The sequence below is a fragment of the Monodelphis domestica genome, chromosome 6 (assembly GCF_027887165.1).
Source record: "Monodelphis domestica isolate mMonDom1 chromosome 6, mMonDom1.pri, whole genome shotgun sequence".
Classification (NCBI taxonomy): Eukaryota; Metazoa; Chordata; class Mammalia; order Didelphimorphia; family Didelphidae; genus Monodelphis; species Monodelphis domestica.
The window spans coordinates 250,439,632-250,464,613 of record NC_077232.1 but is presented as its reverse complement, the minus strand read 5'-3'; the positions used below and the strand labels follow the sequence as shown (position 1 = coordinate 250,464,613).

The 24,982-nt window shown below is 38.1% G+C and overlaps 2 protein-coding genes across 3 annotated transcripts in view; both read left to right on the top strand.

Moving 5' to 3' along the window:
* Positions 1-1,176: 1,176 nt before the first annotated feature.
* GAR1 (GAR1 ribonucleoprotein) lies at positions 1,177-13,518 on the top strand. 2 transcript variants are annotated; one of them, XM_007495994.3, is made up of 7 exons: positions 1,177-1,313; positions 1,520-1,797; positions 3,401-3,555; positions 4,051-4,110; positions 5,009-5,159; positions 9,196-9,261; positions 9,617-13,518. In XM_007495994.3, exons 2-7 carry the CDS (start codon positions 1,533-1,535, stop codon positions 9,628-9,630), a joined length of 711 nt encoding a protein of 236 aa, XP_007496056.2. In that variant the 5' UTR covers positions 1,177-1,313; positions 1,520-1,532; the 3' UTR covers positions 9,631-13,518. The 2 variants fall into 2 exon arrangements, with proteins under 2 accessions (XP_007496056.2, XP_001362130.4); XM_001362093.5 differs by having other exon boundaries at positions 1,241-1,379.
* Positions 13,519-13,644: 126 nt separating this feature from the next.
* Positions 13,645-24,982, top strand: part of RRH (retinal pigment epithelium-derived rhodopsin homolog) — a 30,272-nt gene continuing 18,934 nt past the window's right edge. The window contains exon 1 of the mRNA XM_056803085.1: positions 13,645-16,640. The gene's annotated coding sequence lies outside the window, so the exon portion shown is untranslated. The remainder of the gene's footprint in view (positions 16,641-24,982) is intronic.

Sequence of the window (24,982 nt, the reverse complement as noted above, 5' to 3'; positions counted from 1 at the left end):
GTCTCAAGCCCAAACCCACTAAGGAAATATTTTATGTAGCAGCCGCTGGTCGGACTGTTATACAGGTGAAGAAATTTGAAGAATACAGAGTTAAGTGACTTGTCCAGGGTCACACAGCTGATAAATGTCTGAACCGGTATTTGAACTTGGCTTTCCTGGCCTCAAGCAACTTGCTAATTTAATAAATAGAGGGGGTTTGGGGATGGGATTGGATGTAATTTAGGCCAGGATCAGAAGAGTAACCTGGTTTTGGGAAGGCCACCCAAGCCCAGTGCAGGCAGAGCCAGACCCTGAGATGAGACACACACAGAACCCTATGTTATAAAGTAACAGTTGTTTAATTAAAATAGGGACAGGTTAGAAGGAATTTGGATATAACTTACTCTAATACTAATTATCTACACATCCCCAGATCTACAGCTCTCTTCAGAGATTGCTTCTGAGTGTGTCTCTACTCCTCTACTCTCTATATAACCTCAAAATTACTATACTCAGCTAACACTAACCCCCTCCCCCCCTTTGATAATCTAAGGAAAAGGGTCTGGGTGCAAGTCTGCAAGGCCCAACGATGGTCTCACGATCGGCTGTTGTCACAAGAGCAGTGCAGGAACTCAGCAAGTGTCAAATAGCTGTAACACTAAACTTCTACTCCGAGCTGCAGGCCGGCGCTACTCCTAGAAGCCCTGGCAAGAGCGGAAGCGTCTGTACTGGCATGGTGCCTCACTTTGGAACAGCCATAGCCGCAGCCTAGCAGGCGGAGGAAGCCCCTAAAACCCACAGGCGGGGCAGGAAAAGCAAAGAAACAGTGAAAGCAGCAGAAGGTAAGGAGCCGGCTCCGCCCACACTGATTGACATAACACAGCCCATTTCAGCCCCGCCCCCCAGCGCTTATTTCCGGCGTCTGCCGTGCAGCACCCCCAACTTCCCTGTCGCAAAACGGTCGCGCGCTCTGGATGTCGTCCGGATCCTCCTGGTTACGTAACCTGGGCTCGAGGCAAACATGTCTGCCCCCTGCCGATGCCTTCCCCCTTTTTTCCGGGTCTCCTGACTTATTAGATTCAGTTGCCCAAACTTTGGTCCTTTCAACCACGCTCGGTCCTTTTTTTTCGACTCGATGGCAGTTGGGGGAGGAAGAGAAGGGAAATCATAGGGTTGCCCCGCATCGCCGAGGAGGAAGGCGGGGCCCCAGTGAGGGAGTTCGGAGTGGGTGGGTGGGACTAAGGAACAAGTAGCCTTCGTCTCTGCGCAGGCGCAGCTCGAAGGTGCGTGTTCGCGCGCGCGCGCGCCTGCGGAATCAAGAACACGAGGCGCCGGTGGGTGAAGCGTAAGGGCGCGCCAGGAGCCGGGGATTTCGGACGCATGTTGGGGACCGAGCGGAGGTGAGGGAGAGGAGTGGGGAGCGGGGCGGGGAAGGCTGACCCGCACCTTCCTCTCCGGCCCGGGGTAAGCGTCTCTCACTTTCACCTGGCTCTCCAACTTTGTCAAGCCCCGGTCGTGCCGGTTCTTTTTCCTTCCTCAGGTAGGAGGCGAGCATGTCCTTTCGAGGCGGAGGCGGCCGCGGAGGAGGCCGCGGGGGGGGCGGTTTCGGTCGCGGCGGCTTCGGCCGGGGCGGTGGCGGCGGCGGTGGCAACAACTACCGAGGAGGAGGAGGGCGAGGTGGGGACCGTGGCGGCGGCCGAGGAGGTCGAGGAGGGGACCGCGGCGGCTTCGGCCGGGGAGGCTTCGGCCGAGGAGGGGGCGGCCGCGGAGGCTTTCAGAAGGGAGGCTACAACGAGGGACCCCCAGAAAACGTGGTTGGTAGGTCACGCCCACGCACGCGCGCACTCGGGGGTGGAGCGCGTTCTCGAGGTGCCCATGTGCCGGGCTGTCTAGAGATGGCGACTCTGGGATAGACTCGGAACCTCCCCCTGCTGTCCCTGAACTTACAGGCTGAAGCGTGTAAGACCTGAAGTTCGGGGAGATAGAACCCATTCGAGAAACTACGGCGAACAGAAAGTGTGGGACTTCTTGCAGGGTTGTGGAAATATAAGAGAAAGATTAATTAAAGCTGGGGTTTACTTGGGGAAGAAGTGCGACCAAGCTGGGGCTTGACATGCTGTGATTTGGATGGGCGAAGGGGAGCGTTTCTAGGGAAGAGTAATTAAGGACTAGCCAGAATTCTGGCTGATTAAGTCTAATCAAGTCAACAAGCACCTTTAAGACATTCTTTAAAAAAAAAAAAGGACAGACCACACACACTGTGTATTTGGGATTGCTGAGTAATGGGGCTACCAAGAATGGCGCCCAAATCGAATGGGGGAGACCACCTGCACACAACTTTGCAACTAAGAATAATGAGAGGGGACGCAGTGAAGTGAAGGGGGGGACTGGGAAAGGTTTCTTACTTAAGTTGAGACGAAGGAAACTAGGACATTGTGATGAGGAGGAGAGTATTCCACCAATGAGGGACAGACAGCCAATAGAAATTACCAGAGGTGGGAGATGGAGGGTCTTAGGTGAGGAGTAGCAGGAGAAGAGGTCAGTCAATGGATCACAGAGTGAACAGTGTTTGTGGGGAGTAAAGTCCAGGAAGGTTTGAAAACTACCAGGGCTCCAACTTATGAAGGATTTTAAATGTCAGAAAGAATTTTATATTTGATTCTGGTTATGAAAGGAGGCCACTTGATTTTATTGAATGAAAGGGAGATGATAAGATAAGGCTAATTACGGAGGCCCTTGAGGATCTGTTTTGGAATCTAGGTTCCGTGTGGGAAGAAGGAATAGTCTACTGACAGCAATGAAGTGATAATAAAAACAAAATTTTTGAAAGACTAGTAGAAATGGCTAGAATCTTAAGATGACTTATAAGGGTTGCTATAGTCAAGCTAAAAGTGATAAAGACCACCACAATGATCAGAAAATGAGAATGGAGATGAAGGGATGGTTATTTGTGTGGGAAATTGTTAAGGCCATGTTAGGAAGTGGATGGATTACATTCCATTGATGAAAGAGAAGGTTAAGTCAGATGATTGAGGCCCCAGAAGGATGGTGAGACTATCTGGTTTAGAGGGACAAAATGAGTTCAGTTTCGAACTTTCTGAGTTTGAACTACCATCCAAATGAACATTTTGGTAAGTTAGCATTTATTAAGTGCTTCTTGATAAATAGTTTAAACATTACTAGAAGATTCTTAGAATGAAAAAAAGAAATGACAGTAGAGAGAAAAGAAAAAGCCTGGGGCCTTGGAGAATACATCGTTATGTTGGAGGTTTAAGTAACAGGAAATAGAAATGAAAAGATGGTCATAGAAATGGGAGTATAAAGAGGCTTAACATAAAGCCAGAAAGCCAAAGAGTATTTTTATGGGATGGTTTGGTTTAACTAATGTTTAATATTGTAACATGACCTTTTTTTATTGCAGTGTTAGGAGAATTCTTGCATCCTTGTGAAGATGACATTGTTTGCAAATGTATAACACATGAAAATAAAGTGCCTTATTTCAATGCTCCAGTTTACTTAGAAAACAAAGAACAGATCGGTAAAGTGGATGAGATATTTGGACAACTTCGAGATTTTGTATCCTTTCCCCCCTTTAAAACCCAGAGATCCGTACTTAACAATATTAACTATGTTTCCAGTTCATTCTAGTCTAATATAAAATCTTAACAATTTGGGGACAGGAAAAGTGGGATTAATCCAGGGAGGAGGAGAAATGTGTTTTTTTTTTTAAACAAAGTAACAATTCTTATAAGAACTTATGGTAAGTGAGATACACTTACAAGATGGATGGAGGTTGAAATTTGTCCTGGTAATGGAGATTTCTCATTATAAAATACAAGTTAATGATAGGTTACATTATTATGGGATTTAGAATTATGAGATTTGTATTAGGTAGTCCCATGAACAGAAGTTTGCTATAGGGGATAGTATAGAGTTGAAGACTTCTATCATCTGCTTATATACTGACTGTACTTTCCCCTATACCATAATTTTTCATTTGTTGGAATGGCACAGTATTCCTGGGCTTGGCCAGCTAATCCAGTCTTTATTATTCCTTAACAAACTTGATAGTATTTTTCAGTTAAACTGTCAGAAAACATGAAGGCCTCTTCTTTTAAAAAATTACAGAAGGTAAGTTGAACATTGTCAAAATCTGATTAAGCAAGCATTGACTTGTCTATCACTAATTTATAGTTACATTCAACTTTGAAGAGTTCACTTTTCAGAGATATGCTTTGGAAGACTCCTAATTAGAAAGCATTAGTGAAATAATTTTATTAATGTAGTAAGTAATGCTATTACTTCTAATGTACTAATGTACTTCAGATACATTAAAGTAGATTTTTCCTGGTGTATATGTAGTATAGAGTTTTGGTAAATTTGAGTACAATTTTATGTTTATAATGTAATTGGTGGGTACTTTTCTTTTTATATATATAATACAATATTTTGATGTTTTTGTCTAGGATTTTCTTAGAAAATTAACTACCTTTCAGTAATGTAAAACAACAAGATGTTGCCTTTTTTAAAGAATTCTGTCGATTTAAAAAAGCATATACTGAAGTCTCTACTTGGAGTGCATTTATTTCCAGAACTCATAGTTAAAAGCCTATTATTAATACCTTTAAGGTAAAATCTTGTGTCACTGGTTCTGGCAAGGAAACAAAGTAAGGTTTATTATCCTTTAGATCTTAGTACAGTGTCTTTAATACTCTGTAAATATTTGTTGATTTGGTTGTTTTGTTAAAGTTGTGAATGACGGGTGCCTATATTTTTGAGTTTCAGTCTGTTTGATCTTCTTTTGGCACTTTTTTGTTGTGAGCTGGAGAGAAATCATTCCATTTAAGGTTGAAATTGAAACTGAAGTTTTCAAAGTTAATTTTTCAGGCATTCTCATCCTGGTGACATCTTGAAAGTTTTTTTTTTTAATCTAGCTTAGTAAATAGAAATAAGGGGGAGTGATTAAGAAACTTATTAGGCAAATGGCTTGTGCATATTCACACAGTCTGCTTTTTCCTTATACCCTCAGTTTTATATTGACCCATACAAACTGCTGCCCCTGCAAAGGTTCTTGCCTCGACCACCAGGTGAAAAAGCACCTCCAAGAGGTGGTGGTAGAGGAGGAAGAGGAGGTGGTGGCAGAGGAGGAAGAGGAGGTAGAGGTGGAGGAGGTAGAGGTGGTAAGTTATTTCTCATACTTGCTCTGGATAAAATGTCTGCAAGACTTTGAAAGTTTGCTAGCATTTTGAAAGAAATACATGAGGATAGGAACTTTTTTCTTGTCATTGATGAAGGATGGGAAATCTTTAGAAATGGGTCGGAGGAGTTAGGTATTTAAAAATAGGACAAATAGGCTTAAGACCTGTTGCAATCTTCTAACAAATGTTGCTATTAGTAAATTGCGTATTTGAAAGAGCCATTAATTACATACATTTTCCAATGGATTAGTGTCCAGGTAAAAAACTTGCTCAATAATGATGTAACCTATTTTAGCCTTTTAAAGGAAGAATATTAAATGTATAAAATATAAGTAGTTCTAGTTTTTAATGCTTTGTTATATGGGTTGTAAAATTCATAGTTCTAGCTCTGGATAAAATGTTTGCAAGACTTTGAAAGTTTGCCAGTGCTTTGAAAAAATAAGAGGCCTATAGAACATTTTTTCTTTTTCTTAAATAACTAATTTTTTGCTATTTAAAATGCTTGTTTGTGTAGCTACTATTCCTTGCTGCACCCAATTTATGAGTGAAATATTCAAAATGTAAGGCAATTTTTACCACAGAAACAATATTATGGGTCAGTGATAGCAGACCTTTAAAAGATGACAAGCTGAGCCCTCCCCCCCACCCCATCCCCCACACTGAATGCCGTGCCCCTCCCTCCCACTGAGTGCTGGGCATGCATGCCCTGCCACCTCCCTTACCTCACATAGGGGAGGGAGAAAATGCTCTTGCTGGGCAATGGGGTGGGTGAAGTGAGGAATGTTTTCATCCAGTGTAGAGAGGGGGAGGGGAGTGGCCCCAGTGCCTGTGAACCATTCACATTATACCCCGGGTGCCCTCTTATGGGGCTGCTGGGCAAAGGGGTGGAGTTGTGAAAAAATGTCATTAGGCACAGTGGAGAGGAGGAGGGGAGCAGCTCCACCCAGTCCCTCTGCCTTTCTAGTAACACACTGGAGGCTAGGGCAGCCCCATGCTCACAGAGAGTGCTCTGTGTGCCATCTTTGGCAACCATGCCACAGGTTTACCATCACTCTTATAGGTAATAATTATTTTCGCATACAAGTCCTCAGAATGAATTCAGCTCTTAACTATCATGATGTTTTTATTGGAAAAGTCTTTTAATTTCATCTTTACAGTAAATATCTTTTTACCATTACATTTATTTTGTTTATCAAAGACTTGGAAGAAAGGCACATTTGTTAAATTTGGAAATTAAAAAAAGAATTTGGGAAGGATAGGTAATGTGTTGGAAGTGCTCATGGTTGTATGCCTAGGCTACTTCCTGAAGATCATCTTATTTTTTAAATTTTTTTCTATGGTTACATGATTCTTGTTTTCTTACTCCCCTTTTCCCTCCCCTCTTCTGGAGTTGACGGTTTCACTGGGTCATGCATGTATTATCACTCAAATTCTATTTCTACACGATTCATTTTTGTAACAGAGTAATCTTTTAAAAATCAAAACCCCAAATCATATACCCATATAAACAAGTGATAAATCATGTTTTCTTCTGGATTTCTGCTCCCATGGTTCTTGATGTAGATAGCATTCTTTCTCATAAGTACAGGGAATATGTCTTGACTCATCTCTACAAGTACTATAAAAAACTACATTTTCTACCTAGTTCAGCAGTGGGGTGTTTGGGTACAGTAAAGGACTGAAATGAGATTTATCTGCATTCTAGAGGAAAAGTAGGCAATACATTGGAAGCACACATGCTTTGTAAGGATTAGATTCTAAATTCATCGTCTAAGGTAATAATCACATGGCAAGCTTGACTATTTTGTACCTGAAATTTACCTTACAGTCTAAATATTATTGGAAGATGGTGAGTTTTCTTCAACAAATAAGAGTTCTAGCTATGAACTAATATGACCTTTGCCCTTCTCTCCCCTCAGCCCAGTGGTATGGTGGAGGTGGTAGAGTTAGTTGCTCACCTAAGGAGGGAGGCTAATGTCTCTGGATCATAGCTCCTGCTGTAGTAGTCATCAATAGGTAGAATCTGAGACCTGGGAAATATGAGATATAGAAGACTCAGCGGTTTTCTGTATACAACTCTACATGTGTTCCCCTTCCCCCTCTCTGCTCCTTCCTGGTGGCCCCCCCCCCCCATGTGACTATGAGTAAGTTTCATTGTATATAAAGTGGGATCTGTAAGAATGGGAACTGAAGAAGAACAGAATCATGTGAAGAGATGGTGCCTCCCAGAGGCTTCCCCTTCCTCTCACTATTGTCACCATAATGATATTTCTAACTCAGGTTTCTTTCTGTAGCATTTATTTTGCTTTTCAGATTTTAAATTCAAGAAATATTGGGTGGTTACACCATTATTTGATATCTTAATATAGATTAAATTTTGTTTTAATGGGTCCCATTTTAATTGAGGATGCCTTTAATCAGAATCTTTCTATAGCTTCAATTGGTTCATTGACAAAGGATTAATATAGTTCCGTGAGAACATGAACACAGGTCAGTAGCTAGAGAAAACCACCTAGGTCATCTGATGGGTGTTAAATGATTTGTCTAAGGTCATACAACACTAAAGAAAAAACTAAGGTTTGAACCCATCTTCTAATTCCAGCAGATATAGTTTTTCATCATTCCACTCTTCACTCCATAATCTAGAACTCTTGAGTATTCCATGCTGATGTTGTAACTTTTTAAATGCAATTTAACAGTTTTAATAAAAATTAGGTTAAAAAAACTAATGAGATTTTTAGTTATAGTCTCTTTTTGGGTAGGGATTATTGCCTTAGTCGTTATGCCCCCCTAATTACCTGGTATTATGCCTTACACTTATCGAGGGCTTCAACAAATGTGATTGAATGGTTAGAGACTAGAGAGCAGATGATGGCTAGAGAGAAAGATCATCAAGTTGTGGTTAGGCTTGAGAGAAAAGTGAAAATGGTGTGATTCTCAGGTAGGGTCTGTGAACACATTATGTATAAATTGGTGTGATGATAGTCAAAGTGAGATGGGAAAAGAGATAAGAATAGATGCTTTTTTTTTTTTTTTTTAAGTTTTGAGCTAAGGTCTGTGAAATCTTACAGAGTACATTGGTAAGAGGAAGTGGAGAAGGAAGGTCCTAGGTGGCTGGTTGATCCTAATATAAAATACATTAATTACTTATCCCATTACCTCATCTCCTTTTTTCTTTCCTAATTTTGCTGATATTCATCTTTACAGCTTTCATCATCCTTCCAGGGAGTTCCCCTACCAGGATGTTGCCCACACCAATAAATTCACAAATTCCTCCCCCCTACCCCAAAAGGTTATATTTCAATCCCCAAATATAGATATGTTTTTTGGCATTCACCCTTTTTGGTGTAGACACAGTCTGTTCCTTTTTGCCCAAGACCTTGCCAAATATAAGGGCTTTTTTTTCCAGCACTGTTTTTGGCACACAATTGGTCATCCCTCCCCTTCAAATTTTCCTCCCTCATAGTATCCTGTATACTGTTTCTCTATCCTTTTCTTTCTTGAAGTTTATTGGCCTTTTTTTTTTGTACTGTAATAGGTGAGTTAATTAATTTTTATTGGTGCTGAAGACTTTTCACATCCAGTCTTCATTCTCATCTCTTACCCAGTCTTCAATTTCCAATCTCTAGAAAGTCTTATATACAGAGTCTATTTCAACCAGGGTAGTCTTAATTTTAGAAAAATGTTCATGATCTAAAGTCTAGTCTAGGGTTCACTTTCACAAGGAATTTAAAACTTTTTTATGATACTTTGATCTTGTCACTATTATTCCCCATAGCCTTTATAATTTAAAACACAAAGTTTGGCATTTAATTCTACTCTATATATGATTGTTATGCATAAAAGGAACTCATTTAAAATAACTTTCTACCTTTTGTTTAAGACTTATTTTAAACTTTAGCTTGGTGTCCAGTGAGGGGATTACTAAAGCATTCTTCTGCCTACTAGTTGTATTTTCCTCATAAAAGTTATCATTTTCAGAGAATTTAACTTTTGTATTTTGTGTGTTTTTCTCCAGGTGGTTTTAGAGGTGGAAGAGGTGGTGGAGGCTTCCGAGGAGGACGAGGGGGTGGTGGCTTCAGAGGTGAGAGTTAAAGAAATTTCCACATAAAGTTCTGAGTTATATATGAACATTTTTCTTGGTTCTCGTTGACAATGTTTTAAATGTATTTTTCTAAAGAATTTACCACTTGAAGACCTGTAGCATACAAGTTTAACTATATAAATCTAGACAATAGCTAAAACTTGGAAGTATGTTATTAGTTGGTAACATCTAGATATTTATTTTTATGTGTACTAGATGGTTAAGGTAAATGATAGCTGGGTTAGTGTATCAATAATTACATATTGATAAGAACTAATGCAGTTTGACCTTGATTGTATAATTATATTAGTAAAAATTATATTCCTATCAATCTTTATTTTTCTTCATATTCTAGGTAGAGGACACTAAAGTGGAACTTTGGGCAAGTAAACTTCATCAGTTGACTTTCTGAATTATTCTTCAGAATTAAGGAATTATTTCTGCTGTGGATCTCAAGATTTTTTTTTTTTAAAGCAAATACAATACTGAGGAACTGGTCATTTTATGACGGTGTATCAACAGTGTCATACCATGCAAAGTGGATGCAAAGGATGAGACAGTTTTGCTCCAAAAGAGCATGGACTTGAATCTTTTATATATTTTGTACAATGTTCAGCACTCCGTGGGTGCTTAATAAATGTTCAGTAATACTTTTGGTGTAATTTGGAATTTTTAAATATGAAAAGTTAACCTTTTTCTTAGTTTTAAAATTGATAGCTGTTGTTACTAAGGCTTGACTTCATTTTTGAAAGTTAAATGCCCAATGAATAAGTTTTAAAAAGCTTTAGCAGCCCGGACATGAATATATTTGCATAAAAGCAGTTCATAACTTCTCAGTTTGAACTGTGCTAGTGCTATGGTACTATTGTACTTATAAACTATGTTGAATGGACTCTTCTCAAATACTTATTGTATATGGCAACTCAACACTTTTTAAATGACTGCTCACTTTATGTAACAACAGTTGTGATTCCTTTACTACTTTGATCAGTAGGTAATTTGATAAATTGTATAGGTGAAGAGAAGTTTGCCAACTGATAGGAAATTTAAGAAATAAGTATAGAAATTTGGGTTAGTTACTTCAATTGAGTACTGGCTGGAAATTACTGACATTATAATGTGTGGCTATAATTCATTCAACTTATGATCTGAAATATTCAATTTATTTCACAGTACTCTGCTTATTTAGTTCTATTTGTTGGGAATTTAAAGATTTAAAGTGTTCATGAATTATTCAGACTCCTGTTAGTTGAAGGTGAGCTTGAGGGTCTACAGAAAATTGAATTAGTGGGCTCAGAGACTGATCCAGCTTGTATGACAATTATGTTGATATATTTAAGAAAATTTAAAATACAAAAATATTTGCATGGAATACTGGTTTCAGGAAAGTGTTCTTATGGTGTAATTTCTGGAATTTTTATATTCACATATGCTCATTTAAAACAGTGGTCCTCATTGGTTTCTCATGAGTGCTTTTAATAAAACTATTCCAGCTGTTCAAATTTGCAAGAAACCTCAACAGTTTTACATTGTGCCACTACGTTAATTTTTACACTAATTTTTTTCCTCCTGATACTTTTGAAAGATGTTATTAATATTGTTTTCTTTGCCCATCATGCCTTAGGCAAAGTTTGGAAACCATTATGACTTTTTCTTGAGTAATAATTTATTGTTGATTTGATTACCACTTGAGATTCCAGTCATAATTCCATATTAGTATTCTGAAGGAAAAATTTTTTTTGCTTGACTTTTCCTCAGTCAGTTAAACTATCTGGATAAGTGTGATTTTTACTCTTGAGGCTTTGGCAAACTGGAACTCATGTTTGAGCAGGAAAGGTCCTGTTGGACTTAATTATTGCTTTACTATTAGGTTAAAATTTCAACAAGTACTAAGGTCAAGTGTTTTCTCTTGGCTTATGATAGAAATATCAGACTGCACCCAAGTGGGTGATGTCAGTGCCCCAAGGGCAAAATAATAGTATATTTTTTCTATAGTATTTTTTACAACTTCGATTTCTGTTGCATAAATTCTTTGTCTTCTTTCTGATGTATTTGAGCCCCATTTGGCAAACTATTAGAATGGTATAGTTAAAAGCACTCAGGGATTCATGCATCAGTGGAAGTATAAATTTCAGCATTGTTGTCTGGCTTTGACCATTGTTTATTCCAAGTCTTATTATTTTCCTTATTTGTTGATATGAGAGGCTTTTTGGGAATTCCTTCTTGAAATGAAATTTCCAGGAAACCCAGCATTTTATAATTAACTTGTAATGTTAAGTCCCTTTTTGAGATTCAGGATAAGAATATTTTTGAGGTTCACATTTTTTAACCTTTTATGTTTTAATAACTTTCTCTTAAATTGTTCCCATGATTCCCCTTCTATCTACCTAGACCATCAAGCATTAAAAGATCACTGGTGGTAGTAAGTAAATTGCTTTTGGATAAAATGAGTGGGCATCATGGCTACAAATACTATATAAAGTAGGATTCCTGATTTTTTTTAAATCATGAAGTTTCTATGTTACATATTTTTATGTCTATAATAGACATTTTTAATGGCCCATCTAGGCTTTATTCACAATATAGCTTTATTTATATTATTGGTGGCAGAAACCTGTTAAAAACCACTATGTGTGTATGTGCTCACCATAATCTAGAAACCTCCAGGGACAAAAGAGAACATAGTCAGAGGGGCTTATTTTCCCTTTTGTTTGTGCAAGATTATATTTCCTTAAGTCTAAATAAATTTACCGACAAGTTTGAGATTTTCTGACAAGCTTACAGGCTGAAGTTTAAAATTATTTGATTAAATGTCTGCTATAGAAGGGAGTATGAGCTATAATTTTTTTTTTTGACATAACAGTTTCGTGGAAGAGAAATTTATTTTCTTAACATTTACAAAGGGCTTTCCCTACAACCCCAAAATATAAATAGGAAGTGTTAACTCTTTTTTGCAGGTGAGGAAATAAATAATGAAATGTCCATCCATGGTAGCAGTTAGTAAGCTTTAAGACACCTGAGCTTTGACTAGTCTTTTGTTTTAACTTAAATGTGCTTCTTATCCAAATTCTTTGTTTAGGGTTTCATTTTCCTATGTTATAGAAGTTATATAATAGAATGAGTGCATCAGGAAGTTAGCCAATTTGCTTTCTGGTAAATGTTTTAAATGTGTTTGTTTCAAGTATCCTGGGTTTGCAGAAATGCTCAGTTTCCTATAACAATAATTTGAGGAAATCTTTTTTGGGAGAAAGTAACAAATTAGGTTAGCAAAACTTTACTATATGCAAAGCATAAGAGTAGATCATGTCTGTTATTAATGGTAACATCAGGAGGCTGCATGAGAAGGTGCATAGATTTTGCAATTGTGAGAGACTTCAGTTTTGCATGGCTATGTCAATTCAGTTTAAAAGGTTTTAATTAATTCTACTCTGCATAGGAATTTGGGAGAGAAATTATGTAAGATTTGGTCCTGACCTTCATGGAACTAATATTCTAAAAGATAGTGGGCAATCACTGAACCTCTTTGGATTGGAAAATCAGTGCCCTCTTGCAAAATGAAGTGGTTAAATTAGGTAAAGAAGCAGAAGGTGGAAAGGGTACTTGTAATCTGATTAAGGCGATTCTAGGTTTAGAATTCTGCCTCCAGAACTTAGAAGATGTTTGATTGTGGCTGACTCCTTGAGTCTCTCTTGAATTTCCCCATTGGTAAAATAGAAATAATACCTCTAACACCTGTGCCATTGCTGTACCATATGTGAAGAACTTTGTAAACCCTGAAATCTTATAATGTCTGTGATCATGGTCTCTGATCTCTAAAATGAGAATGCTGGCCTAGATGACTTCTAAGGTTCCTTCCAGTGCTAAAATAAATCTCTAATTCTGGATTTATAAAATTGAGGTGGTGATAAATAAATGGATGAATATGGCCCTCTAGTGGTTGTATGACATTCCTACAGTCTAAATTTTGATATCCCATTATTATTCTTAAAATGTTATTTTCACTAAGACTATGATCTTGGTCATAAGTAGATGATATATCAGTCTGGTGTAGAGAAAAATACGGAAAGGAATGGAATTCTTGAACCATTTGTCACTTCTGTTTTTCATTGTGTATGGCTTCATTAAGTTATATGTAATTGGCCTTTTTTTTAAAGGCATAGAAATATAATCTATATCTTGTACTCTATCAGATCAATAACCAAATCCAGGAATTCTTATGTAAGCTATACTTATTATTAAAGAATATTTATTAAATGACCATGTGTGGATAGTACTGTATGGTGTTAAATAAATGATGAGGTATGTAATGTTTTTATTAACATCAGTAGAGAAAACTCAGAACTCAATCTCAGCAGTTTTAGTGACTGATTATTAGCTCCCAGTTCTAGAAGTCATTTCTAAGGATGACTGAAGCTAGTTGTTATGCTGATTTTTTCTGAAAGTGTGGCTCTTAACCTCTAATCCTCCTGGGGCTTTGGGAACATCACCATAAAGGACAAAATGGAATGCAGTCTGCCAAGGGCCAAGTTATATCTGATTTTGTTTGGGACTAATGGAAACTTTTAGGCCACTGTATTAGAATCAGGGTAAAAGTATACTTTGAGCAATCCTGGTAGAAGCTGCTTATGGTTGCTCTGTCAGATCTGAGAGGCTTCTGAGATTTGAGGGGCCTGGTGATATGGAGCAGTCTCCTGGGAGAAGCTTCTCCAAATGTCTGACCATATGAGGATAGAACAATCCCCTGTGTCGTTTATATCCAAAGGCTGTTTTCAGTATTGCTCCCTCATATAGCTGTCCTGACTCGGGGAAACCCTGACCAAAAAAACCATTTAGTTTTCAGAGTATTTTTCAGTTGTGAACTTTTTGATTATGAAAAAAGCATTTGACTCAACAACAAAACCACCTTACAAGTTTTCATTTTTCAGCAAACTTCTCTAAACATCATAGTCACTCAAAATACCATAAGGAAAAAACATCAAAACGGAGCTCTGGTCAATGCAGTGACCAGCCATTCTTCCTGAGCAGAGGTAATGAAAATTAATACTCACTTTGTGACAGAAGTCATCAATTCCACGGTCAGTTCATTTGACTGCAACTGCACCTGTCTGCCACGAGGGTGTTTTGCAGATAGATGGATGATGAGCTGGACCCAGAGTCTTAAAAGGTGGATTGCTATCGGTGAGGTTTAAGAATTTCAATTCCTTTACCAGTTATCTCCGACACTGACCTTGTGTATGTGTGTATCAGACTTTTAATGTATTAGATGTTTTTGATAGCAAAATTCAGCCTTCTCTACCTTCCCTTTTGCTGCACATCCTGAAAGAAAGGTCTGAGCTTTGTAAAAACCTGGGTTGGAGACTGAGCAGCACGTTCTTGGGTGGGCTTGGCATCTGTAAATTGTTGCTGGACTCAGCTACTATCCCTCAGCAAATAAGCTCTGCTGGTTCAGAATGATAGAATTGTAGCTTAGGAGTCCTTCTCTAGTTATTCCCCTATAGAGTTCAGTCTGTGCTAGAATTGAATTCATGCTCTTTGACTCTAAATCCAGCCCTCTTTCTGCTGTACAGAAAAAGATGTCATGAATGGTAGTAAGATTTGTATTGCTTTGATAATCCAGAGAATTCTTTTCACCTATAGTCAAAATGAGATTTTTTTAGGGTAGAATGTTTATTTCAACATAGTATCTTAAGACAAGTTTGTTAAATCTAACTTAGATTCAGAACTAGAAAGGGACCTCAGGACATCTAGTTCAGATGAGGAAACAGACCCAGGCAGGTTAAGAGAACATCCTAAGTTCTTTCAGTTGATACTCAGGGTAGCATTGATTGCCAAAACTTTTCACCATCCTGATTTGCTTACTGTATGGTATCCAGAACCCAATATAATACTTTCAGATACCATCTGACTTGTGCAGAGTATAATTCTAGGCCTGGAAGCTTTTGGCCACTATGTCTTAGTTCTATGTTAAGTTATAAGTCCACTAAGTGCCTCCCCCTATTATTTTAGACAATCTGCTGTCTAACCATGCCTCTTCTACATGCTGAAATTGAATTTTTGAACCCAGGTATAAGACTTTACATTTATCCCTATTAATTTTCATATTTAGCCTATTAAGATGTTGGAGTCTTTCATCATACATTCAGTGTATTTCCTAGCTTTGTGTCATCGTTAAGTTTTTAAGTATGCTAGCTCACTTATTTCAGTTATTCACATGGATATCAGTCATTAATTAGGCCTGAACTTCTGTTCATGTCTTTGACCAAAAGTGGCATTATTCATACCCCAACAACTTTTTTTATTAACCACTTTTTATTAAGTGCTATTTAGTAGTGTCAATATGCTACCACTAAAAATTTTAAGGTTATTTTATTTATTAATCAAATTTAAAAATAAATTATTTTTGAAATTTTCAATTGAAAATAATTAGTATTTTTTAAAGAAAACTTTTTACTCATCTGTAAAGTAGGCATCATAATCATCTTGTCACTACTTACTTATATTTGTTTCTACAGGTGAGGAGTTATCAGGATGTCATACTTCCACATAGCTGAAGCCCCATTTCCTGCCCCCTGCCTGTTCAAATCCTGGCTACTATCTGTTTGACCGTGGGCAAATTACTTTATCTGGTTTTAGTTTCTTCACCTGCAAAATGGGAGGGGGTGGAATTGAACTAGATTAACTTTTTAAGATCCATTCTACCTCTTCAGTTTAGCTTCCTTTCTGTCTTCCCCCTGGTTCCCTCACGTCCATCAAAGGGAAGTTGCTCAGGTGAAGACCAGGAGAATGTGATTAGTCTTGGCTGAGTCTCAGAAGTAGGTCCTGACATGATGAGCTTTTCTCTTGGGTTGTAGCAGTTCAAAGCCCTTCTCTTTGTGGTCCCAATGCAAGTCCTGGATGTCGGCTTGCTCCCAGCTCTTCTGTTCCTATCTGTTGTCTAAAGTCCACAAGATGTTTTGGAATAGACAGACTGAAGTATCTCATCTTGATTTGGTGACTTGGAGTTTATCTGCTCAATTCTGGCAAGTCCAAGCCCAGTGGATCCCACCACATTTCATTGTAGATGGCTCATGAAACGCCCTCTTTTAACATCTCTCTGGCCTTAGAACTTGAGTCTCAGAACTCTTCCAGGTGAAATGCAATTAGAAAACACTCAACAGCGTAGCAAGGGAAATGACAGGGTGCAAAGAGTTTTGATTGATGTGCCCTCAAGACTCAGAATTCTCCCAGGGCTGACAGGAAAAGTTCCAAACTGTTGAAGACACAGTTCCCCAACTGACAGTCTGGAGCTGAGAAGTAAAGCCCAAAGGGTGCAGGTCTGATCTCTTCTGAACTCCCTTGGACATCTTGGAAGCAGCCTCTTTGAATATCATCAAGCAAGAGTGAGTAGGAGTTTCCCCAGTACCCTCTGGTGTACAGAGAGGAAAATTGGAGGAAATCAGTCTCTCTTTTGGACATCTGAAGACTCAGCTGGGTTCCTGTACCTGACCCATTAAAGGACTGAGTGTGAGAAATCTGGTTTCCTGTTGAACTTGCCTTTAGGAATTTGTTAAATAGTGCGTTTAATTAGAGGGTAAAGCTGTCAGATTTCCCTTCTCCCATTTTCCTTCCTCTTCCCTTCTCTGTTAATAAATGCAATATTATTTATATGTGCTGTTTTCCCTTTGTATTACCTTCCCCTTTTCCAAAATATAGATTTAATAACAGGCAATCCATTTCACAAGATCTAGAAGAATCTTTTCCCAGCCTGACCCCAATACTTAATAATCTCTTTAGACTAATGCCCATGAATCTTGGTCAGAACGCCTAGTGTTGGCTGCCTTTTGTTCAGCTAAGCTTATCTTCTGGGAACTTAACTCATTTGCAGTTGAGCCCAATTAAATCCAGTGGGGGAAACCCTCCAATGAAAGGGCTTCTTTTTGAGGTCTTTTTGTGGAACTGATTTGTCCTAACAATCTTACCCTGAAAACATTTCATACCTTCTGAAGCCTGGTCTGAGAAGTTGTTCCCCAACATCTACTCAACGAAATGTTTAAGAACAATTCAGTCAAGACTTTGGCACCTGAAAAGGAAGGTCCCTCAGTCTTTTCCCCAATTGAGCACAAAATTGTTGCTGCGTATTTGATCACAGCAGGTACTTGTTTTTCCATTTAAACCATTTCTAAATGTTTTAAAACTGGGGAAGTAAAAGAAAAATAAGGGGAGTTTGGGTTATCTCAAGTCAACACATCTATGTTGTTTGATTACAGTGTTACATGGAAGAGAGATGAGTAAAAGGCATTACTCTGTAGTTTTAATTAATGGTCAGGAATATCACCTCAATTTGGCTATTATGAAGAAAGAGATTGCAACAAATTTTATTATTGGAAATAAAAAATGCCCACCTGCAGTGGCAGTAGTTGTTTTTAGACTGTTTGCTATTTTCTCTAAATGTTCACAGCCTTATATATGGTGGTTAAACTTGGGTTGATTTTTATAGGTTTTTCACTTTTTGACTAGTTGTGATTTCACTGATGTGGGGAATTCTTGGTAAGAAACTTCCTGTGATCATGAAGCCTGGCACCTTTGCAACTAATATTCCAAGAGAATTGCCTAATGGTATGAAATGGAAATGTAGTGTCTCAAAAAGGAAGTGCTTTGGATTTCCTAATGAGAAATCCATGAAAATAAAAATATTCTTTGTTGTCATTGATGATGCATTTAGAAAATCTGGGTACTACCTAAAAATAGCACTTTTCCTGGAATCATTCATATTTCTCTAACAAAATGCTTTTATCAGATGAAATGATTTTTATGCTCAAATGCTAAAAAAAAAAAGTTAAGAATTTAAATGGGTGTGTGTTTTTTTGTAGAACAGTTATATTTATAAGTCATGTACATTTTCAGCTTTTTGCTGCTGTATCAGATTTCTGAAATAACCTCATCATTTTGGACTTGTTAGCAGTTTTAAATATTTTTTCCAATGAGATTACTTCATTCTTTCATGAAACTGAATTCCTTTCTTTTTTGTTTTTAAATTAAGTTTATTTGTTTAATTAATTTAGAATATGATTCATATTCTTTCACTCTCTTCTCATCCTCCCTCCCCCTTCCCTTAGCCAACAAGCAATTCCACTGGGTTTTACATGTGTCATTGATCCAGACCTTGAATTCCTTTCTTTTTGAGCATCAATGTTGATTTACATAATTTTGAGGGAAGAGGAATAAGTAGAAAAGTGTTACAAATTTTTTGAAATTATTTTTGAAAAGGAATATTGTACTATTTTAAAATGATATGTAAAGGAGCAGCTAAGTAGTTCAGTGGATGGAAAGCCAAGCCTGGAGATGGGAGGTCCTGAGTTCAAATTTGAACTCAGACACTTCCTAACTATGTGGCCCTGGATAAGTCACTTAATTCCAGTTGCCTAGCCCTTATCCTCTTCTGCCTTGGAATCAGTACCTCTTATTGATTCTAAGATGGAAGGCAAGGGTTTAAAAAGAAATGATATGGAAGTAAAATCTCATTGGACAAGGAAATGTTCCTTCTAAAAAAATTGTATGTCCTGATAAATGGGCCATAGATATGATGTTTCTGATGAAAAGAATAGTAATCCTCATCTAGGTAAATCATGATTTCATTATAATGTTCTATTACATTGTTACACTAAATTTATTTAGATATTCTCCATTGTTGACAGTTTAAGTTATTAATAGTTTTTGATAAGTGCAAGTAATATCATAACCACCACCTCTGCCCCCCTTTCTGGCAGTGATTTTAGGAAATGATTCCAATTGGAAGCTTGTTGGGTCAAACAGTAAGATTACTTTTGTAATTCTTTTACTGCAATGCCAAATATTTTTAGGAAGAGATTCTACCCATTTAAAATTCCACCAGTAATATATGAATATACCCATTGTCTATGATTGTACAACACTGAATTTTATTTTAATTATTTTTGCCAGTTTGATGGGTGTCTGAAGTTGTTTGAATGGACAATACTTTTAAAATGTTTAATTTTTACTTTTTTTCAATCTGGGTTATACATGTATTATGCAAAACATTTCCATATTGTTCACTTTTGTAAGCGAATAATCATATGAAACCAAAACCCCAAAGCAGAAATCCAAATAAACAAGTGAAAAATCATATGCTTTCATCTGTATTCTACTCCAACAGTTCTTTCCTTGTGTTGGTTAGCATTCTTTGTCATAAGTCTCTCAGGCTTGTCCTGGATCATTGCATTGCTTTTAGAAACAAAGTATCACATTTGATTGTCCCACAACATTTTAGTTTCTGTGTACAATGTTCTGGTTCTTTATATTACACTCTGCATCAGTTCATTCAGGTCTTTCCAGCTCTTTCTGAATTCATCTTGCTCATCATTCCTCACAGCACAGTAACATTCCATCACCGTCATAACACAATTTGTTCAGCCATTCCCCAATGAAGGACCATCCCTTTAGTTTCCAATTCTTTGCCATCACAAAAAGAGCAGATATAGATATGTGATATATATATTATATATATATATATATGTAGTAAAAATGGAGTTTTTGAACCCTAGACTTCAATCCCCAGAAGGCCTTGATATTTCCCAGAATTCCCTATAATCTCACCTGAGTCTCCACGTAGGCGAGATCACACTTTGTATTTAACTGGCAGTAATGCCTCCCATGCTCTCTTCCATTGAAATGATGTAGCAAGTATAGTAGTAAGCTAAGCTTGGGGTTTTTTATTTTGTATCCTCTTTATTCCTTGATTTCTAATAATCCTTAATAAACCTCATAACATTTTTATTATTAGAGATATAATTTAATGTATATATATAATATATATTTTATCCTTTTGGGATATAGACCTAGCAGTGATATTGCTGAATCCAAGGGTATTATTTGCTTGTTAGAATAAATATTAGCTAATTGTTTTAAATATTTTTTGTTATAAAAATATTTTTGTTCCAAATCTGTTTCCAATAATTTCTCCAGCTAGACAGTGTAAACCTTAAAATTTCTTAGACTTATGAATGTTGGAAATTTCCCCATTGGGAAATCTCGTACTGGAAAAAAATTCCTACTGATAGTAAGAACTCTATTGGAATGTGAAACCCCTTGGCAGAAACCTTTTGCTAAACAATGGAAAGGGCTTTGACCTATGCTTAAGCATAGAACAGGAAGTTCTTTGAGTCATGATTGATTTTAGAATTGATACAATAGAGATACTTGGAATGACAGAACCAGGTCTTGGAACTTACAATCTCCACCCTACTCAGAGTAACAGGATTTAGGAAGGGCTGCAGCATAGATCAAGATTTAATTATTTGAGAATATGACCTTCAACAGACATGTGCAAAGCCACAGACCTCTGGGCAGTCCTGGGTTAAACTAGAACCACCATTGGCACAGGGGAGACATGGACAGTGATTGGTAGATGTGAGAACTGAGGGGAGGGAACTTAGATGGTTTCCTTAAAGATAGCGGGGTCTGAGGAGAGGGAGAAGAGGTTTTGCTCTGAGGAGGTTGCTCTGAAGGAGAACTCAGGAGGTTGCTCTGAAGGAGGACTGAGGAGGGGTGGATGCTCTGAAGCAGTCTGAGAGGAGAGAGGTCCTGGAGGGAGAGCTCCTGGAGAGGTCTTGAAGGAGGCTGTGGAAGGAGAACTCAGGAGGAGTCAGGAGGAGAATTCTCTGGAAACATTTCTTGAAAGGAGGCTCTCTTGAAGGTGGAGCCTGAGGTTGGCATGAGAAGCCTTACCTAGAGAGATCTGGGGTGAGTGATAAAACGAACTGACTGATTTATTCATTCTTATTCCTTTCTTACTTTCTCTCTTTTTCTATTGATTAATCAGTGTATTATAAATTAAATTTCTCTATAAACCCAGTTGGCTTGGGCATATTCATAAATTGGGAATGTATTCCTTGGCGACCATCTTATATTTATATAAAACCAAGACACAGTAGAAAACATATTTCAGCGGTCATAATTGATATATATATTTCCCTTGCTCCCAAACATTTTAATTATCACAGTTTATGACTCCCACTCTTATCTACAACTATTTGATGCTCAAAACTATTTTAAATTAACAACAGCAAGGTGGTGCCACAGTGCAGCAGAGCATTGGGCTGGAAGTCAGGAAGACTTGAGTCAAATCCTTTCTGAGATATTCTCTAGCTGTGACCCTAGACAGGTCTATCTGCCTCAATTTCCTAAACTCTTAAATAATAGCTCCTACCTCCCAGGTGGTTGTAAGGTTCAAATGAGTTAATATTTGTAAAAAGGGTACTTAATAAATCTTCCTCCCTCCATCTGTAATATTTATTGGGAAAGGAAATGGGAAGGATAGAAAAACTGAGGATAAAGTGAGGTTTGTTTGGGGGTATGGATTAGTTTAAGGGGATAGAGGGAATATTGCTTGGTGAGGCAAAGGAGAGAGATGCCCCCTTCCGAGAGGAAGCAGCAGGGGTCCACTAAGGACTGTTTGTTGTTGAATGACTGAACTGGTGTTCAGCTCCCTCTATGCCCAGAAAAGATAGTTCACTTATCTGACTGCGAATTCAAATAATATAAAGTTTAATAACCAGTTGGGATTGGAGTTTTTTCCTCAGCTTCAGAGTTGAGGCCAGGGCCCCAGAGTCTGGCGGAGGGTTTCTCCCACTCCCATCTATATCAGTCCTGCTTTGTTTAATTCAGAATCTTAGCAGTTGACAAAAAGCAAACAAGAACAGTTCTGACCTTCAGAAGAGATTGGGCCTGAATATTTGGGCTGAAGCAAGAAGAGGCACACCACACCAGACTGGGCTGAACAAGCTCCTCCTCCAACACCAGGAAAGAAGTCAAACCCCAGCAGGAAGGAAGTGCTAGTCACAAGTCCCAACTGCCACTCCCAGTTGCCCCTTCCCCCACCAACTGTTAGTCTAGTTATCATTTGACTCAATTCAGATGGGCAAAATAGTAGTGGGCTAGCAGTGAGGATCCCAAGATAAAAATTCCTAACATCAAGGAATCTAATAGTTTACTAGAGTACAATTAAGATTCAGTAGTTAGATGGCCTAGTGAATGAAGTGCTAATCTTGGAGTCTGGAAGACCAAGTTCAAATCCTATTTTAGATACTTATTTGCTGAATGACCTTGGATAAATCGCTTTTCTTTATCTGAAAATGAGGGAAGTGGACTTAAGGATTTCTGTGGCTTCTTAAAGTTCTAACTCTGTGATCCTGTAGTAAGATAAATGTAACATTTCTTTTTGTTTTTTTCTTTTAGACAATTCATAAATCATTCTGCCTTCTGAATATGCTATTCTGAATAATCTCACCAGCACCTTAAATTCAACATATCCAAAAATCAACTCATCATCTTTGCACCCAATCAGCACTATCCTTTAACTTTTCTGTTTCTATTAATAGTGCCACCATTCTTCTAGTCACTCAAGTTTATAATCTGGGAACCAACTTAGACCTTTTCCCTCTCTCTCATCTCCTACATCAAATCTTTTGCTCCGTTCTACTTTCACAATATCTCTAGGATGTAGACTCTCTCCATTTCCACTGCAAACATGCAAGTTCATTTGGACTTGAATCTATAGTTATGATCATTGAATCAGATAATCACGTAGAAATAATCATTGAATTCATGAGAGTTGATGGTATAGCCAAGAGATTAGTGTGTAGTGAGATAGCAGAAGAGGACCCAGGTAGAGCCTTGGAGCTCCTGCACAATTAGGAGGAAATACTTGGGTAAGCCCCATAATTCATGTCTATCCCTCAGCACACTTACTTCTCTCTCTGCCTCGTTTGGGAAGAGATCCAGGAAAATAGTCTTCAGACAATCCCAGTCCTGATAGTTTTTTTTTTTTTAACCCTTTACCTTTTATCTTAGAATCAGTGTTGAGTTCCAAGACAGGAGAGTCGTAAGGGCTAGGCAATGGGGGTTAAGTGACTTGTCCAGGGACACACAGTTGGGAAAGAGTCCCTGCAGAACCTGAATCAGCACCCACAGAGAATGTTTACCTTGTCCTCCAGGTGTCTATTTCAAGTGCACTACAAATAAAGGGTGATGATACAGCAAGTAATCCTGGAAAGGAGTGGTGAGAGCTTAAGGAACTAAAGGAGACAAGCTCGTGTAGAAGAGTGGTCCATGATGTCCAAGGCTGACAATATGTCAAGAAGGAAGAGGGCTGAAAAATAGCTACTGGATTGGCTAAGTTAGTTATCAGGAGCCCTGGAGAGAGCAACTTCAGTTTAGTGATCAGATCAAGAACCTGTTTTATAAGGGATTAAGAACAGAATGGGAATGAAGAAAATAGAAATGCCAAGTATAGATTCAGGTGATTTTGTCTTTGGTTCTGAAAGGGAGATGGGATTTCAGATTATTTTTTAAGGGAATGGCAGTGTCAGAAGTCTGTTTGTAGAATGGATGAGATCTAGACTTGTTTGTAGATATTAAGGAAGGCATTAGTAGATAAAGAGATGGAAGATGAGAGAGAGCAGTAGGATGATCTTGATGGGTGAGTTACCAGAGGAGACAGATAAGGGAATGGCTTCAAAGGCATTGGCAAAGAGAAAGAGGATTTCTTCTGAGATGGACACAAAGGAGAGGAGAGGAGAGTGGTTTTGAATGATAGTTGGAAGAAGCTCAATGGCTTCTTTTTTCTGTCAAGTATAAGATAAAGTCTTCTTTTGAGAGGGAAGGGACAAGCAGAAGAGAAAAATTTTGGAATAGTGACTAGGGGGAGTATAAAAAAGAATAAGAGAAAAATTAAAGGATTGCCTTAAAGCAATGAGAGTCTATTTGAGATAAACATATACTTGAAGTTGTGTCAGAAGGTCAATGATGGCTGAATTCTTGATACCACCTTCTGATTCCTTCTCTATTTTCTTTTGTATGTCTGTACCAGAGGTTATGGAACCCTTGTAATCAGCAGCCATGGACTCTTGACATCATCAATGAGTATTAACCATCTTTCTATTATTTAAGCCTTCCTTTGTTTTTGCCAATACAATTTTATAGTTGACTTTATTTGAACAATTTAATTTAATTGATTAATATAGAACATGTGTCCATGGTTACAAGATTCATGTTCTTTCCCTCCCCTCCTCCCACCACCCCTCCAAAAGCCAATGAGCAATTTCACTGTGTTTTACATGTATCATTGATCAAGCCCTATTTCCATATTACTGTTATTTGCATTAGGGTGATCATTTAGTCTACATCTGCAATCATATCCCCATCGACCCATGTGATCAAGCAGTTATTTTTTTTTCTGTGTTTCTACTCCCATAGTGTTTCCTCTGAATGTGAATAGCATTCTTTCTCCTAAGTCCCTCAATAGTTGGCTTTTCAAAAATCATGTGACTCACATTGGATTGACAGCCAGCATAGAGGCAGGAAGTCCTAGGTTCAAATCTAGTCTCAAACCCTTCCTAGATGTGTGACCTTGAGCAAAGTTACTTAATCTCCACTGCCTGGTCTTTGTCTGGGAACCAATCTGCCTGGGAACCAATGCATAATACTGATTTTAAGAATCCCCCCCCCAAAAAAACAAACCCCTATCGTTATCTGTTTGACTTAGATTCCTGAAGTATAAAATAGGACTAATGATAGCACCTCTCTGATCCCACATCTCCTAAAAGGATGGAGATCCAAAAATTTTCTCTTCTGCTTGTCCCTTCCCTCTCAGAAGAAGACTTTGTCTTATACTAGATAGAGAAAAGACACCCTTATTTCAGGGGGCAGCTAGGTGGTTTGTTGA